Source organism: Crocodylus porosus, unplaced genomic scaffold (genome assembly GCF_001723895.1).
Source record: "Crocodylus porosus isolate Cpor-Errol unplaced genomic scaffold, CroPor_comp1, whole genome shotgun sequence".
NCBI lineage: Eukaryota > Metazoa > Chordata > Crocodylia > Crocodylidae > Crocodylus > Crocodylus porosus.
In genome coordinates, this window is record NW_017728886.1 from 211388649 (window position 1) to 211406483 (window position 17835).

Sequence of the window (17835 nt, forward strand, 5' to 3'; positions counted from 1 at the left end):
ATGGCTGCCCCGCTCACCCCAGCTCCTGGTGCTTTAAAAAAAGGTCCCCACTCATTGGGTGCTACTGGGCAGAGGGGGCAATCCCCAATGCCCCATACTGTGTGGGGGTCTCTGCATAAGCCCCTAACCCCCCTTGCTCCTCCGGCCCCCCCACGCCTGCCCTGCCCACCTCAGCACTGGCCCTTTAAGAAAACAAAAACTGAGAAAAACCCCAGGACTCACCAGCTCCTACAGCAGCCTCAGGGCTTTGGGGAGCTTGTGAAGAGCCCCCTATGTAGTGCAGGGCAGTGGGGATTGCCCCCCTTGTGAGTCCAGGGGTTTGGGTTTTTTTTTTCTTAAAGAGCTGGAGCTGGGGCAGGCAGGATAGCCATACAGGGGAGGGGCTGGGACAGTGGGGGAGGGTTGCGGGGGCTCGTGGAGTGCCTCCCACCTGGCAGCACCCAGTGAGTTGGGGCTTTTCCTTCAAAGTGTCCGAAGCTGGGGCTGGTGGGGCAGCTATTGCTAGGGCTGGGAGAGAGGGCGGGGAAGGGTTCAGAGTGATTCAGAGATTCAGCAGCAGCCAAATGTCTGAATCAGATTCAACTGAATCAATTTAGGACTGTGATTCAAATTATCGAATTGAATCACTGTCCCCCAAATTGGCCAAATCTGAATCTGAAGCGAATACTAGCCGCTTCGCACAGGTGTAATGGGCAGTATGTGGAGCATGCTAAATGGCCCCACACATTGCATGGGGTGCCTGTTCCAGCTTGTGTCCCACAAGCAGTGGAGTAGCTGTTGTGAGCAGCACAGTCTCAAAGTGGATGCCTGCCACTCCAGGGCTGTGCTATGCAAGGCAGCCACTCTGGGACTTCAGGGCTGTGCTGCAGAGCCTCCTGGTATGCAGCGGCCCTATGACGGTGGCTCCAGGATCATACTGCACAGCCCTGCATGGTGCTGGTGGTGGCAGTTCCAGCTCCAGGGCCATGGTAGTAGCAGCTCTAGCTCTGGATTTGAGACTGTGCCACATGGGCTCATGGTAGGGCTAGGGTGGTGGTTGAATTCTATAAGATATTTGAATCAAAATCTGAACTCCCATAGCATTGTAGTCTAAACATTGTTGGGCATCTCATTTCTAAGGCCCCCGGCAGATGTTTGTTTCCATGAAGCAATAGGTAACATCACTTGACGGAAACTGTAACACCCTGTGACCTGTTTCACATTCAGAGGGAAAGCTATCCGGGGTGTGTGTGTGAAAGAATCTTGAGAAAGGGGCGCCAGAGAGCTGCTGTTAGGGGCTGTCATCCCTCTCTTCAGCTGTGCTGGGAATGAGAAGTCAGCTGAGCTCTCTCTGGGTAAAGGAGCTGTTCCCCCAACTCTTGTGCAGCAATGGGAAGCCCATGTAAAGGGCGGGGGTTGGGGAGGGAAGAAACGGTGGGTTTAAAACTCCTCAGGGACCTATTGGGGTGCTTTTGTGTATGTGCTAGCCCTGTCCCCAGGTTTCTGAACAAATTTCCTCCCCTATGTCAGACATGTAAAGCATGTTATCTGGTTGTTTACTCCTTAGCTTTTACAGAGGTGCTAATGGTTTCTTAAAGGGCATAGAGAGAAGTAAGAATATACATACTATCTGGCCATGGAAAATGGTCTATAGCCATGACCAAACACAAGTGCACAACTTCAAACAGCTTCAAAAATGGGTGGTTGGGTGAAAATCTGAACCCTCATTACGTAAGAGGTCAGATAAAGATGTTTCAAAATATAGCGTCTTCTGTAAGTTCTGTCTGCATTGCCTCCCAGCTTTGTGCTGTTTTCAAAATGGGAAGGGAGAAAGGAAGAGGAGGGAGTTTGGCCTGGGATTTTTTCAGCCCCTGCTGGAGGGTGGGGTGTGTGTATTGTAGCCCCCCTGAGGTGGGGAGGGTCTCCAATTCACCCACCCCACCTTCCGGCACAGGCTGGAGAACCCCTAGAACAAGTTCCCTTTCCTCCGTTTTTCCCCCTACCATTCTGAAACAGGGACAGGCTGGGAGAGAGGAGGGGCCAGCAGCTAGCAGCTAGGTTTCCTTCCCCCCTGGAACTAAGGGTGAACTTCTGTTTTGTTAAGCAGGGGTCATTGTAACTCAGAATGCTTACTGCAAAGTATTCTAAGTTACAGGCGGGAGCTGCACTTCTTTCTGCACCCAAAGAAGCAGCCTTTAAAGCTGATTGAAGAAAGGGATGAGGGACAGTAAGGTATGCCATTCTCTGATACTGCACTCAGGGGTGGCGGAGTTGAGCATGAGTCACAGAGGCTTAGTATAGAGAGTCAAAAAGCCTGAGGCAGAATTGATTCAATCTAGGTAGCTTCCTCTAAGCTGTGTAGGTTGAACTGATAACCAACTGAGCTGATGTTCAGTTTTCAGATGGGAAAGGCAGGGGCAAGCCTGCACTTCCCCAGGCCAGTAGACAGGGGCACTTGAGAATGTCTCTCAGCCTGCTGGCCATTGCCAGCCCAGGCAAGTGTCCCGAACCCCTGGTGTCTCCCCAACAGGGTGCTAAAGAACATAGACGGAGAAAAATTTGAAGGGGGGAGGGGTCTAAGTGCACCTATGTCCCCCCAGCACATAAGTCTGTGCGGGAGGGGAAAGGGCCATGGGGGTGCAGATAGAGGCCCCAGCAGTGAGGATGGGACACAGGCAGGAGCAGGGACTGGGGGTGAATGGGGCCCCTGCTGGGCTGGGCTGAGTGGGACAAGCAGAGGCCCACCCAGAGGGCACATGCCCCCTCATCTGTGTGTGGGGTAGAGGCAGCTGCCACTGTGCTTTGAGCTGTGCTGCCCTGAGAGCTGCATAACGCCATGTGCATTCCACTGCTGGGTGGGCAGGAGGAATGGAGCAGCCTGGCTGTGGAACAGGTGTGGCGTTGTGCCACTCCAGGGGCAGCTGCAGCAGGGAGCAAAGTGCAACATGCAGCAGCAGCCACCTCTGCCCCATGCATAGATTGGGGGGCACGTGCCCCCCTTGGCTCCCCCACAGTGCATGCAGCAGTGGAAGCCCTTCTGTCCTCATGCCCCTGGATGAGCTGCTTGGCTGTAATTGTCCTACAACCTGGCTCACAGTGAATGGGGCGCCAGCCAGGCTGGGTCATGGGACATTCCCCACAGTACAAGAGGAAGTGGGGCAGGGGTGAATGATTTGCCCCTGCCCCACTCCCTCCTGCACTGTGGGGGTCTTGATCTGGCCTCCCTCAAGCCCAGTCACAAAGAAAGTAGATTGAAACTTACCTGCTGTGCTGGCCAGCCACATACTGGGGCTGCGATCCTGGCTTCATGGGGTATCTGAGTGTGTACGCCCCTCCTCCCCTGCTGCAGTAGCCTGTGGCCGGGATGCCCTGTGCCTACACTTGCTGCCCTGCATTTGGGGAGGCTGAGTCCTAGTAACTCCCCCTTCTTCTGCTTATGTTAAGGATCCCCCTATCAAGGTGCTGGCCCACCTTGGGGGAGCCTCCTCCTTGAAGGGTTTCCCTCAGCCTGGGTTCCTCAGCCTAGGCAGCCCTGGTGAGCTGAGAGGAATCCCTTCCCCACAGTTCCCTTTCTCAGCTGCTGATTGCTTCAGCTGCTGCCACAGGAGGGAGGGAGAAGTCATTCTCTGGGCTGGGTGCCTGCCCATGCAGCCCACCATGGGGGCACTGGGGAGCCCGAGCCTCGGGGGGCTTCCCCCCACCCCAGCCCAGCACAGCCCCAGGGAGCTGAGGGGAGTTCTTCCCCTCCCAAACACAAGCTGCTTGCCTTAGTCTCTGTCAGTCTCAGGGATGGCCCTGGGCACCCTCAGGGAGCAGAGGGAACTTGTTCCACTCCCCTGAAACTAGTTTTGTCTCAGACTCATAGCAGCTTAGGCAAAATCAGCTGAGGAGGAGCAGGAGAATTTCTCTCCACTCCCTGAGGCTGCCTGAGATTTGCAGGAACTAAAGTAAGCAGCTCTGGAGTTCAGGAGGGGAAGAATTCCCCTCAGCTCCCTGGGAATGCCTGGAGCTGGGGGATCCTGGACAGGAGTGAGGGCACGCCCTGCAAGGTGGGGGCTTCGTAGTGCCCCCCATGCTGGGCTGCAGAGGCAGGTATCTGGCTGGAAGGACTTCTTCTTCTCCCTTCCTCTTGTGGCAGCTGCTGAAGCAAACAGCAGCTGGAAAGGGGAAGGTCTGCTGAGAGTCAAAAAGGCCCCAGCACAGGGGATTTCCCTCCCCCCATGTGTTGTGTGGACTCAGGCTAGAGGGGTCTGGGGATCTGTTCCCCTGTCCTCTTCCCCCACCCACCTGTCCTTATAGAGTGACAGGTGCAGGCAGGAAGCAGGCGAAGGTGTCCCTGCACCATTGGACCAGACACCATAGCCCAGGGCTGCAAAGCATCCTGGGGGACAGTAAATTAACTTGAATTGGGAAGGGATCTGAGACAGACGTTCCATAAACCGGTTAGACCTAAATCAGTTAAGTCTGATACAACATGCAACTAGGTTTATCTTAAACTGATTTTGGCCATTTTACAAGTGGTTTATGTGCCCTGAACTTCTGTTCTGTTACAGGTTTAAGTCAGTTTCTGATCACTTTCACCAGTTTGTAACTTCTGTCTCTAGTCCTTGTCCCCCTGCAGGAGAGGGGGAAGAAGGGAGAAGTGTACTCTGGTATGCTGAAGGATCTGGCTAAACACTCTCACTCCATGCATGACATGCAATACATTCAAACTAAAGCTTGATAGAAACCAGCTACAAAAATGTTCTGTGGTTTTTCAAGCAACAATGGTGCAGCTGATTGGCCATTTTTATTGTACAGTAATTACTTAGCATGTATAGAATGTTTAAATTTTTTGTGCCATTAACCAGTTAAAGTAGTATGTTGTTACTAATGTCTTTTAATCTGTTTAGTGGACAGAACCCTAATTATATCCTCACATTCCCTTTTAATTTTTTTTTGCCCTTCTTCTTACATTGGCTACAAGTTCAGAATGCATTTCTTATTCATAATGGACTACATGATTTGTGTGTCTATGTCTATAGGCTCGAGGTCTATTTTCATGCATTTCTCTAATATTGATGGGACTTTGTGGATAATTACTTCCACCTTTGATCATTTTTACATTTTAACCAGACACTTTTGCTGATTTGAAGTTGTGGTTGAGTTAGTTCTTCTTAAAGCTTATGGGTTCTAATGCATTTTGAGATGTACTTGCAATAGCTGTATTTTTAAAAACTCTTTTAGTGTAATTTCCAGTGAGGTCACCATGACCTCATGCAGATGTGAAGGTCCACCCATACTTATCTTGTTCCACTGCAACTATTTTAGAGAGATGGGGACTATAAACTATGGCTTGGTTGAAAGTGAGAATTGTCTTTTTTAACTATTTTGTTTAATTCTTTTCTACCTTCGTTATATTTTTGTTAGCAAGTCTCAAGTAACTGTGCTTCATTATTTATAATAATTAGATGCTAGGAGTACAGAACTGAAATGTGGAGAAATTAACACATTTGAGGCCACATCTCCAAAACAGTGACTCGTATGCTTGAAGAGTTGGTAGGGAAGGCTGCATGTGGAACTACATATTTTCTATGAGCAACTGCTTATTCACACACAGATGAAGTGTGGACTGTTGAAGTATCTGTTCTAGTTATCACAGAGAAATAAAGTGAAGGATAAAATATTCTGAAAGACTTTCTTAGTTTGAGAAGAAAATAAAAAGAATGAAAGGTGATGCAAATGTAATACTTTGATAGAGTACATGTATTAGGACATACTGTTTTATTTTCTGTTTTGTTTTTCAAGTGATTGCAATAGCAACAGAAACTCCATTGCCTCATTCACCAGCATTTGCAGTAGCCAATGCAGTTCTTACTTTCACAGTGATGAAATGGATTCAGGTAAGCTTTTTTTTTTTTTTTTAAAAAAAACAATCTTTCATTAGTTCTGGTGGAAGTTTTTAGGGATTTGTGCATTTTAAAGTTTTTTTTTCCACATATGCCTATTTTTGTAAATTCTCTTCTTTACTGTAGGTGTTAAGAATGTATGATTTTGCTTTGTTTAGCATGTGCTGCCTTTCTGTATAACAAAGCCAACCTTCCAGTCCCACTGCAAATAGATTGAATTAGTTAAAGCTGTCAGAGACCGACTAATTTTAACCACCTCCCCACTGTGGCCTTGGCAAGTGCATTATGGTGCTTGAAATAGAAGGAATTTTAGGTAAATCGGGAACACAATCTCAGGCAAAACAGGCAAGATTCAGAATACAAAATGCCACTGTGTACAAATGTTCAAGAGGAAGACCACAAAAAGGCACATTAATCATAATGTTCTACTTCATGTCAAGTATGAGCAAATTCAGTTTAAATAATCTCAGAATCTAATAGAAATGGGATGCAATTTAAAAGTACAAAGTGCAGGGTTATGTACTTAGGGACTAATAGCAAGAATTTTTTGTACAAGCTGACATGTTGAATGAGGATGAGAAATGTTGAATGAGGATGTATGTGTCAGTCAGGGGTAGAGATGCATAAAGGAAATTGGGCATCAAAAGGTGGTAGATGTATCCAGTTATTATAAGTCCAAGAGACTGGTGCATAGTAACCCCTCCTAAATGAGGTCTCCAGGATACTATAGGCAGCTTACATTTTCATCAAAGAACCTATTCAGGTACCTAAGGCTTTTTGAGAAATTAGTGCATGAGTCCTTAGAAGGGGCCAGTCTCTGGTAGGTATTCTAAGGCCACATGTATCATATACTAACAGAGGTCAGTGTCCAAGTTCTTTATTGCTGAAAATCAGTAGTGCAGTGGCTACCTTTACATAATAGCCTAGTAGTTAGAGCAGTTTCCCTCCATAGGCCATCTATACCTGCAGATGTTGAACCCCACATTTCCCCTATCCTAGGAAACTTTTCTACTGCCAGGCTTGAAGCTCAGCTGGACTGAAGGCATTTTCTGCCCCTGCTATTGAAGCTGGTCACTGCACATAAAGGGTTGCAAGATTCCTGGAACCACAGGAAGAGCAAGCAAGAGGCAACATAACACTTCCTTGGAGAGGGAGGAAGGAAGGAAGGAGAGCCTTGAGCTCTGGTCCCTGCTTCCAAGTTCTGCTTAGCTTTTTGATTTAGTGTTAAGTTCTGCGTAGCTTTTTGTTTAGTTTAGGATTGGAGGGGACCTAGACATCAGGAAGCACTACTTCACAGTCAGGGTGGCTAGGATCAGGAACCAACTTCCAAGGGAAATGGTGCTCGCCCCTACCCTGGGGGTCTTCCAAAGGAGGCTAGATAATCACCTAGCAGGGGTTGTTTGACCCCAGCATTCTTTCCTGCCCATGGCAGAGGGTCGGACTTGATGATCTGCTCAGGTCCCTTCCGACCCTACTAACTCTGAAACTATGAAACTCGTGCCATCTAGTCCAACCCCCATTGGGTTAATTGGAAAAATGCATGAACAGCAAGCCAAATTCAACAGGAGTAGGGATTGCTTCCAACCAGGCTAACCTCTGACTTAGAAGGTGGGAGGTGTTATAGCAAGAAGGGCCTAGGACCCAAGTCTTCCCCCTTCTAGGTAAGAGTAATAATCACTGAGGCCATGGACAGGCATTCTATTTGTAGCAAAAAATGCACCCTTTTAGTACTGCAGAAAGAGAGACTACAGTTTTGCAAGTGGTTTGTCGTGGATAAAACATGGTGATGAAATGTTAGCTCTTTCCCACAGCAATTATTGCAACATGATGGTTTTTGGCGCCACATGAAATGCCAATACAGTTAGTCATACAATTAATCATAGTGCCACAGGTTGTGTCTTTGTCCTCCAGCATCCCAGGAGACTTTGCTGTTTGCCTCTCACCCCCTACCACATCTCCAAAGAGTCTGTTGTTCAAGCCAAACTCTTCTGTTCCTAGGGAAGCAGAGTTGGGCTTATAGGTTGCCAGGCGGATTTTTTGTTTTGTCCTCTCCTACCTACAACAGAAACATGGCAGGAATCCACCTTCTAAGCCCTTCTGCATTGCAAAAAAATATATGTTCCTGTTGTGTCACCATCTTTGGTATTATATACAAGCCACAGGAGAATCCTGGAGATACTTAGTGCTTTAAATGAATGCCTGTCTATACCCCAAGTCAGTAGGGGCCAGCCATTTTGGCAGGAATGCCACAAATTAGCTCTGCACCCTCTCCAAGTGATTAACGTTTCTGTGAGTTTATACGCAAGTATAATAATACAGAAATTCTGTGCTTCAGGAGGGGTGATGTGAGAGCCTCGCATGAAAGATGTACAAATGCAAAATGTTTTTCTTACTAATTTTCACTTGCTGAATTTTAAAAATACTATAGGAAAGAAACTGACATATGAGTGTGAAGTAGTACATACAGAAAAGACTAAGGGCTAAATCCTTTAAAAAGCTTAATCACTATTTAGGAATATTAAACCAAAATTGTGATACCAAAAATGCCTGCTCAGCTTCTGCCTAATTCTGGAGGTGATTTATTTATGAGGCACTTCCTTGTTTGACCTGTAAATTCCTCAAGTGCACATATAAAGCTGCCCTAGCCAGAACAGCTGAATACCTAGCACTTGGTTAAACCCGTTTGGTATCATAAAGGAAGCAGAAGTCCTCTGAGGGGGATATGTATAATTGTCCAGGAGCTGGAACCACGTGCCCAGTTCCCTCTACAACCTGGATGGGATTCAAGCCTACATTCCCCCACCTCCTAGCAGAGAGTCGTAATCTCCATCCTGTACACTAGTCTCAGTGGGAACACTTCTCCCTTCCTTTGGAATCTATGCTATTGTGCAGAAAACTGTTCAGGATTAACTGGGGCAGGGATAGTGTGAGCAAGAGGAAGCATAGCTTTGTAAATTATTGGTTAGTCTGTTTAGGCCAGGTATAGATGTTACACACAAACCAGTATAAGCAACTGAAAACTGGCCTACACCTGTAAGTAAACAGAAGTTCAAGGCACATAGACTGTTTAAAAATGGCAGAACCCAATATAAGATAGACCTGGATGTATGTATTATCAGACTGAATAGGTTTAGGTTAGACCAGTCGATTGAACTTCAGATCCCCTGCTGACTTAAGTTAGGTCACAGTCTGCCAGCATCTTGGGTACCTTTGTGACTGCCCACTCCCCACTTCACACAGAGGTGCGCTGGAACTTGGTTCTTGCTTGGCTGCTCTGAGCTGTCAGCCTCAGGTGGTAGGAGGAAGCATCTGTAGCTCTGTATTTTTCTATTTTTCTATCTGTATTTTTCTGTATTTCTTTCTATTTTTATATAAGTTCCCCAGGTGAGGGTCCATGATGCTCTGCAGTTGGAAGGACTGGGTCCCTCAGAGCCCTAGCAGGCAGTAGCAATAGGGCAGGGCAGGGCAGCCAGAGTGAACAAATGATGGCTGCAGGCTGCTGTGCCCTGTGTGTGTGGGGCTGTGGCATGGAGGGGTGGAAATTGGAGTTGCAGCTACCATTTTCCTGAGCTACTGCTACTGATTCTGGCACTGGTGCTTGGCAGGATATGGCATGGGGTTTGGTGGGGTGGAGGGGTGTGTGTGTTAGTCAGCCAGAAGCAGTCAGACAAATTTTCCCCATGCCTGATCCTGCAGTGGCAACAGCAGCTGGCTGAGGATGAGGGTGGGGTAGGGGATACTCCTTCCCTGGGTGCCTAAGGCAGAAAGGCCATTGTCCCTTTAAGGAGCTGAGTATCAGAGCACAGTTGTGTGTGAGTGTGCACATGTGTAAGTAACACTGAGGAGTGAGAAAAGTGGCTGTGTGTGGGGATGCACATGCCTGTGTGCATGTGTCAGTGCTGCTGGCACAGGCATTGTTCCTTGATGTCAACTCAGCCAGCTCCCCTGCTACTCTCAAGCTTGTCTTTGTATTCAGAGCTCTCCATCTGATGTGGCAGCTGCAAGCAAAATGCTGATCTAGGATCCCCACCACTCCCGAACTGAGATGTGGGGATGGACACACATGTGCACATGCATGCATATACACACACACACCACCCCCACCATTCTCAGCTGTTTAAGTCTTTGCCTCTAGCAGCTCTGGGCTCATGCCCATGCCCTCCCTTGCCGGTGCAGAGAGGAGTGGGGTGCCAGCTCCCTCCTTCCTGGGTCCCAGGATCACAGGGTTCATCAGCTGCATGTGCAGGGGCACCCCCACCCTGGCTGGCTTGTCTGCTGCACATGTGTTCACATGGTGGGGGGCTGGCCAAAAACAAGTCTTCTGTGGGCTCCACTTCAGAGGCTGGGGAAGTGTGAGGTAGGAGGGAGAGAGATCTGGAGGAAGCCTTTGGGCAGGGGTGCAGGAAATGGAAGAAACCTCCAAGGGTCTGACCCGCAGCCCAGCCAAGGCTCCTGTTGACTCATGGGAGCTTTGGATCAGGCCTGGAAAATTTTGGGGGAAAGGGTGAGTTGAAAGGCAGAGTGATGAGCACACTTGGCCACAAGGACTGGGTCTGCTATATGCGGTTGAGTTTGAAGGATGTGGGTGGTGATGGGAGGGAAGGGGAGCTGAGGGAAACCTCCCCCCACAACAGGACAGCCACAGCCGCTCTCAGCCCTGTGGCTCCATTTGCAAACAAATAAGCAAACTCTGCTCCAAAGGGGTTGAGCAAAAGTCAAGAGTAAGTGGAAATGGAGCCATTAAGAAGGTGTCCCCCTGTGCTCCCACCTGGAACAAAGCCCAGGGACCCCATGCTGTCCCAAGCAGGGGCAAGTATGCCTCTCTTTGCTGGCTGCTTGCAGCTGACAGCAGCCTGACAGGTGGCAGGGCAGTGGGGAGAGGTATGTGCCAGGCAGCCAGGCAGCGGTGGCTGCTGCTCTGCTGCATTCAGCTGCCCTCAGCAGTCTCTGGCACACTGAAAAGCATGCAGGAGTACCCCCAAGCTGTTGGCGTGGACAGTGCAGGCAGGCTTTGTGCCCCTACCCCATGAAAGAGTGAACTGGTGTTCTTTTGACTCCTGAATTAGTGTAGTTCACATAGAGAAACCCGCATAAGTTCAAATCTGCTGCAGGCTTTTTTGGATGTCTGTACCTAGTCTTAGTTTGGAATAGGCAGTTCTACATTCTGGTGACTGCTGTTCTATTTTATTCATTGACTCTTTAATATAAAATACAGGGAAATATAGGTGCCTAATAGGATTCCAGACTGGGGTCTTGGAACCTACAAATTAGGTGCTGAAGCACTTAACTTTCAGATTCCTAGTCTAAAAGCTGGATCTAGCCTTAGCAACCTACTAAGCATCAACTTATGTGTGTAGTTAAGTGGCTGAGACCCATGGCGTGCTTAAAATCTGTACTGAAACATGAAGCTGACTTTGATTGTAGAACTGTTTTACACACAGGTGATGAACTTCCCTTAAGTGTTCGCATTTCTCATGATAAACAGGACAAACTCCATAGCTGTTTGGAGCATCTTTTTGGTCAGGTACGAGGGGGCTTTTTTCTTAGTCTTTTTAATAATATTGATGTATACTCAAGCTGTCTAAGTAAAATTAGTTGTAGCAAATGAATATTTTCTTACTGCTTCAGCTTTCTATTACTTAATTGGTTGTCATATATAATTTGTATTATATGACTACTGACCCATAATTACCAAAAAGAACATTTCCTAAGATTTATTCTAACAGACTCAAGTCTTGAGTTCTTAGAGACTCAGTTAAAAGTTAAGTGTATCTCTTTTCCCCTTGTCCATTTTTGTTAGAGCATACATGGCTATAAAAAGGGTATTCCACTTACAGAAATTTGATCCCAACAGGTAGACTCAATTGTCAATCTTCTGAAAGGACCTGCTGTAGCGAGGGCCTTTGAACAGACAAAGTATTTCACACCCGGACGAGGCCTACAAGGTAACATTTAAATCTAACACTAGAATTCACAAATGGCACAAAGGAATGCAAGGTGGTTGTATATGAGCATATGGACTCTAAAGAATAGTATCATTTTATTAATTCCTGACATATTTTGGAAAAATTGCTTTTCAAAATCTTTTTTGATCTTAGTTGGAAAATGATTACATTTTCACTTTCCTTTCATAAATATTACTAAATTTTAATAAATATAACTAAATACTCATAAGCATTAACTATTAAATGTTAATCATTCATAAATGTTATTAATAAATACTCTTAAATATTTTTAGTGAATGTTCATAAATATTATTCTTTCATAAATGGCTTTTTTGGGAGTCAATCTCAAATCATAGCCTCTGAACTGAACATAACACAGCTGAGGCTTTGATACAAAGAGTAGGTTTAACATATTACATGTATTTTAATTTGGTCTGTGTAATTTCTGTATTGGGAACTGGAATTTTTTTTAGTTAATTGTTATTTTATGCCTGGTGTTTAGCATCTGTGCATAATTTCTGTTTGTAAAATTGTGTTTGAAAAAGAAGAGACAGCAGTAAAGTATTGCTTTCTATTTAAAATATTCATCACTTTAGACAATCCTAAATGCAGTTTTAAGACCTCAATCCTTCCAACAGTGAAGTAAATGCTTAACTTTAAGTACATAAGCGTTAGGCCTATGTGAATAGAGAAGTATTCAATTCAGATTTGGCTGATTCTGAGGACAACGATTTGATTCATAGATTCAGATCACTGTCCCGAATAGATTTGGCCAAATAGGCTTTGGAGGATTTGGCGCTGATTTGAAGAGATTTGGTGATTTGGATCAGCTGGGGAGAGACAGGCATGGCTGGGCAGCTCCAGGTTCTCCTGTGGCTCCTCTGGCTGTGCCTGCCTCTCCCCAGAAGGAGGGAGCCATGGGAGAAACCCCCATGGCTGCTGTGCCCAGCCTTCACGTCAGCCCACACCAGCCCAGCCAAACCTCCCGGCCCTCTTAAAAAAAAAAAAAAAAAAAAAAAAGCCCTGGACACACTGGCTGGAGCAGCAGGGCAACTGGGGCATCTGGGCACATGTGGCAGGGTCCCCCTGCACAGCACGGGGCAGTGGGGAGCAGCAAGGATCGCCTCTGCTGCCTGGCACCTGCACAGCAGCTGTCCATGGCTTGGCTGGGTGGCGTGCTCTGCCTGGGACCTGGGGCCACTGGGACTGAGTGGTGCCAGGCTCCGGCTGACATGTAGAGCCGCCCCAGCTCCTAGACAGTGCACGGTGCCCTGATAAGCCATGCTGCACCCACGCCATCAGGCAGTTGCCAAGTGGCGGGGGGCGATCCCCACTGCCTCACACTGTACAGGGGGACTCTGCCACAAGTCCTCAGAGACCCCAATCACCGCTGCCAGATTGGGTGAGTATGGGGCTTTAAAAAGAAAAAAAGAAAAAAAGGGCCAGGAGGGGGCTGGGGTTGGGCAGGGCAGCCCTGGGGCTTCTCCTGCAGCTCCTCCAGTTGTGCTTGCCTCTGCCCCAGTGGGGGGAGCTGCAGAGGCTATGCCCTGCTGCCACTTGTCCAGCCAGTGTGGGGTTGTGGCATGATGCAGGCGTGGCTCACTCCAAATGGCAGCAGAGCATAGCCCTTGCTCCTGGCACTGCTGTACCTGCATCAGCATTGGGAGTGGGGGCTCTGCCCTGCCCCCACTTCAAGCTGACATGGGGGTGCTGCAGCACTGGGAGTGGGGGCTATGCACTGCTGCCACTTGCCCTGGCTGGGCAAGCAGCAGCAGGGCAGAGCCCCTGCTCCCCACACTGCCACACCTGCATCCCCCGCTCCCCTCCCTAAGTAACAGCTGGGCAGCTTGTCCCAGCCCCATCCCTCCCCCATGCCCCTTCTCTTCCTCCCCCAATCCCAATACATTTACTGGCTGGAGGCAGCTGCATCAGCTGCTTGTTTAGTCTATGACCAAATCTCCAAAATGGCTGAATCTTTTCCAAAGCTTTTCTGAATCAATTTGGATTCTTCAAATCAATTTGGAGCTTTTAATTGGTCTCCTGATTCAATTCAGATTCAGAGATTTGGTCCAAATCTCCGAATCGAATCAGCTGCTGAAGCTTTGCAGAGCCGTAGCAAGCGCCACATAGACTTTATAATTAAGCAGGTGTGAAAATATTTGTAGGACTGGAGACTAAGTGTTCACTTTACAAGATAATTATACTTAAACAAAAAGCATGTTCTTGAAAGGGTGTGTTTATCAGAGAGAAAAATAGAAAGAATTTTATTGCATGTTGATTTGGATTATGAGTTAGCGACTATATATATAACTTTCACTGAATAAAATTATAGGCAGTGGACCGGATTCTTAGCTTTTGTTAATCTGCATCACTGCTTTGAAATGAATAGAGCTACATTACTGTATACTGATTACCTGACTCTGCGGCTATATCTGTACAGCTTTTAGAGCAAGATGAGGAGCGCTGACAAGAAATAGAAGGCATGTCCAATTCAGATTAGGCAATATTTGCCTGAATGGCCTTGAGTGTGCTTTCTAAGCTTTCCAGCCCCAAATGACTAGGGGGTTCTGCTTATGTGCATTGAGTGGGTGCAAGTAGACAGGTCTTATCTTTCAGTAGTATTCACGGACTTGTTCTGGCCATCATGCCTTTCCCCTTCACCTGTCCTACAATTAATCTGCTCAAAAGTTAATACTGTGATGGCAGAACATTTTTTTAATATATACAAGTGAATAGAACTCACCAGTCATTTATACTTAACAGTATTTTCACTGCTTTCAGATTGAATACCCAGAAATATCTCCAAGGCAAATATTCTTTTATATACTTGTATATAATAAATGTGCAGATAACTCCATAACATTAATTGTATGAGGAAATGAACATGAAGATGATTTAGAATGAAAATAAAACAAAAGGGAATATATATTCCACCTTCATTATTTATGATGTCATTTCCATCAGTAGCACTTTTAATGATTTGAGTGGATGGGTATGGGCACACAGCAGCTCTATTCCAGAGTTATTTCTCCAGATTTTATTTCATTGTAAAGGAATTTGTTATATACTATGGAAGGAATGGACACACAATCAGCTCTTCCAAGCTGGCTGCTAGACGTAGGTATTCTTATAGAGCCTGGCCACTTGATAATAGAGTAGCTAGATTGCATCGAACAGATTGCTACCTAGGAGTGAGACTGACAATCAACTATTGAGAAAACTCTATCATATCCACTCTGGAGCATTCATGAAAGTCTTGAAATGTGAAATGTGTATTTGAAATTATTCATGATTCAAAATTCCTATATCAATTTAAAATAAGCCAACGTTGAGCAAACAAGTAAAGTAAATGATACAAATAACTATAGCTATCAGCAGTCAAGAAACAGTTTTTGTGAATCAGAAGTGTTATTACTTAAGTTAGGAAAATCAACCTGGAAAGAAATAGTATCTTAAAGATGGTTTCTAAGGATGCTTAAACTGAAGAGGTATTTTCTGTCTCTGTAGAGTTTCAGCAGGAAATGGAGCCTAAACTTAGTTGTCCAAAGAGGTTACGACTTCACATCAAGCAAGACCCCTGGAACCTTCCCAGCAGCGTCCAAAATCTTGCACAGAACATTAGAAAATTTGTTGAAGGTCAGTAAGAAAAACATAATAACCACTCAGTTAATGACAGGATGCAGAGGTATTGTATAACAATATTAAGTTGCCCCCAAGGCATGGTTTATAAGCCAGTGGGAAAGTTAAAAATTTCACAACAGCCATCTCAGTAGTAAACATAACAGTGGGCAGTTTAAAAGCACATCTCAGTGACTGGCTAAGGAAAGATGCAAAAGGGAATATTGTCCCATATGAAGGAGTGGTGCAAGAGACACTTGGAGCTTCAAGAGCTGTTGCTGAGTTATTTTAACAGCCATTGAGGTCAGGGAGCTTAATTATTTCTGTTGAACTCAAGGGAGCTTTGCTATTGAATGGAAAAAAAAACTATGAGTAGACCCAGATACAATTAGGCTGCTCAGCACTTCTCTGAAGGCATTTGGTGTGTTGCATTCCCTGCCCTTTTGTTTATGCTGGGCACATCTACATGAGTTGTTTACTGTGGAGTAGATTAATTAGCTCCATAGTAACCATCTCCAGTCTACACATATGGCCCTATTAGGCTGCAGGAAACTAATTAACTCTGCAGCTGAGTAGTACTTGTGAATATAAGTACTATCCTGCTGTGGGGTTTAAAAAAAAAAAGAAAAGAAAACTTGAGTCTTCACTGATCCTTTGGAGACCTTTAATATCCTACTCATGCCCAACCACTTTGTCCATAAGTAGCTTATATATGCTTATTTCCATTTGAGAACTAATGTTGTGCCTTGGGCTTCTTACTAGGGTCTGGGCTATATACCACCTGTTTGGTGGTGGGGGGACAGCATGGATTTCATCTGTGGAGGGGGCTATTTGGGAAACCCTAAGCAAGTGGTGGCCTAAGATAAGGGAGGAGAAGATTGTCCATGTCCCTGTCATGGAGTGTGATGCCCCGGTGGCTCTGTGACCATGGAGGCTCTGCCTCTTATCTCACCTGCCACATCTTTGATGGAAAAAATAACTTGAGAGGCTGCCCACAAGCCTTCGCTTAGGTTCAGTGAACTGGGACTTACTCAGGCTCTCTGATCTGTAGGCCCTTTGCCAGGCCTCTCTTCATTACAGTGCAGCACAAGGCACTTCAGGCCTTATGAGCCAATTGCCTGGCTCCAACCACCCATTTACCATGCCCCATGCCTCACAGGCATTACATTGCTTTTATGCTCCGTTAGGGCCTTGGCCTACTCAGACTCCACCCCTTTGATATAGCTTGGCCTTCCAGCCTAGACCCACTGTGTTGGGTATGGTTTTGAACCACTAACCCACAAACTCCGCTTATTACTGGGCCCCTGGCCGTTGCAGCTCACGCTCCTCTGGCATTAGGCTCTCTGGCCCCTTGCAGCTTGTGCCCCTCTGGTGCTGGGGTTCTTTACAATTGTATGCCTCCAATGAAGCCTCCTTCTCCCCTATTAGCCTCTTTCTGGTCCACCAGTTCAAAGAATAACACAAACCTAAACCCCTGGGCTACAACATAATATTAATAATAAAGGCAGTACTCTGCATCTTTAAGAGGGCCAACTTAAAGGGGGCCAAACCCCCCTTAGACTACCAGACCCCTTTATCTCTGGGTACTTTGTGAGCCCCTAGAGTCTTACTGTGTTTGAAGATGGCAAAGCAGGCAGCCAGATGCCTTGGGCTGCTTTCTTGTGCCTCCTTCCAGTCAGCTGACCACCTGCAGGTGCCAGCAAATTACCTTGTTAGCCTGTTACTCAGGCAACCTGCAGCTGTGGGGCTCTGTATAGCCTGCCAGGCTCCTTTGCTAAGCTGTTTCTTCTCTGAAAGGGGCAGGCCCCTTGGTACCCTGTGACAGTCCCTAAACAAGGTCTTCTAAGTTTCTAGGAGAATTTTGCAGGAGGGTTCAGCAGGGTCTAAATGACTGGCTGCCTCTCTATAATATAAACTTCCTTTTTTCATAACATTGCCATAAACAAGCAATGATTTTATTAGAAGTATCCTTAGTACTCAACTGGACAATGAATAAAAATAAAAATGGGTTTTCTTGTGCAGGGACCGGGACTTCCCCACTGTGATGCCAGATGGACTCGAGGGGAATGCCTCCAGACCTCAGGTTGGGGAGGACTGGGTTAGAGAGCTTCTGGAGGGGCTGGACGCGTTCAAGTCAGTGGGTCCAGATGCTCTCCACCCTAGGGTGTTGAGGGAGCTAGCTGGGGTTATTGTAGGGCCCTTGGCACGGCTTTACGAGCGCTCGTGCTGGATGATTGGAAGATAGCTAACATGGTCCCCATCTTCAAAAAAGGGAAGAGAGAGGACCCGGGCAATTATAGGCCTGTCAATCTTACCTCTATCCTTGGGAAACTCTTTGAGAAGATCCTCAAGGAGCACATCTGTGATGGGCCGGCTTCAGGGATGATGCTCAAGGGCAACCAGCA

The 17835-nt window shown here is 46.6% G+C and overlaps 1 protein-coding gene across 1 annotated transcript in view; it reads left to right on the plus strand.

Moving 5' to 3' along the window:
* The window catches only part of PREX2 (phosphatidylinositol-3,4,5-trisphosphate dependent Rac exchange factor 2), a 296072-nt gene that overhangs the window by 180967 nt on the left and 97270 nt on the right, over window positions 1-17835 (plus strand). The window contains exons 27-30 of the mRNA XM_019548936.1: window positions 5767-5861; window positions 11309-11391; window positions 11722-11812; window positions 15320-15448. Of these exons, the coding sequence (XP_019404481.1) occupies window positions 5767-5861; window positions 11309-11391; window positions 11722-11812; window positions 15320-15448 (398 nt within the window). The remainder of the gene's footprint in view (window positions 1-5766; window positions 5862-11308; window positions 11392-11721; window positions 11813-15319; window positions 15449-17835) is intronic.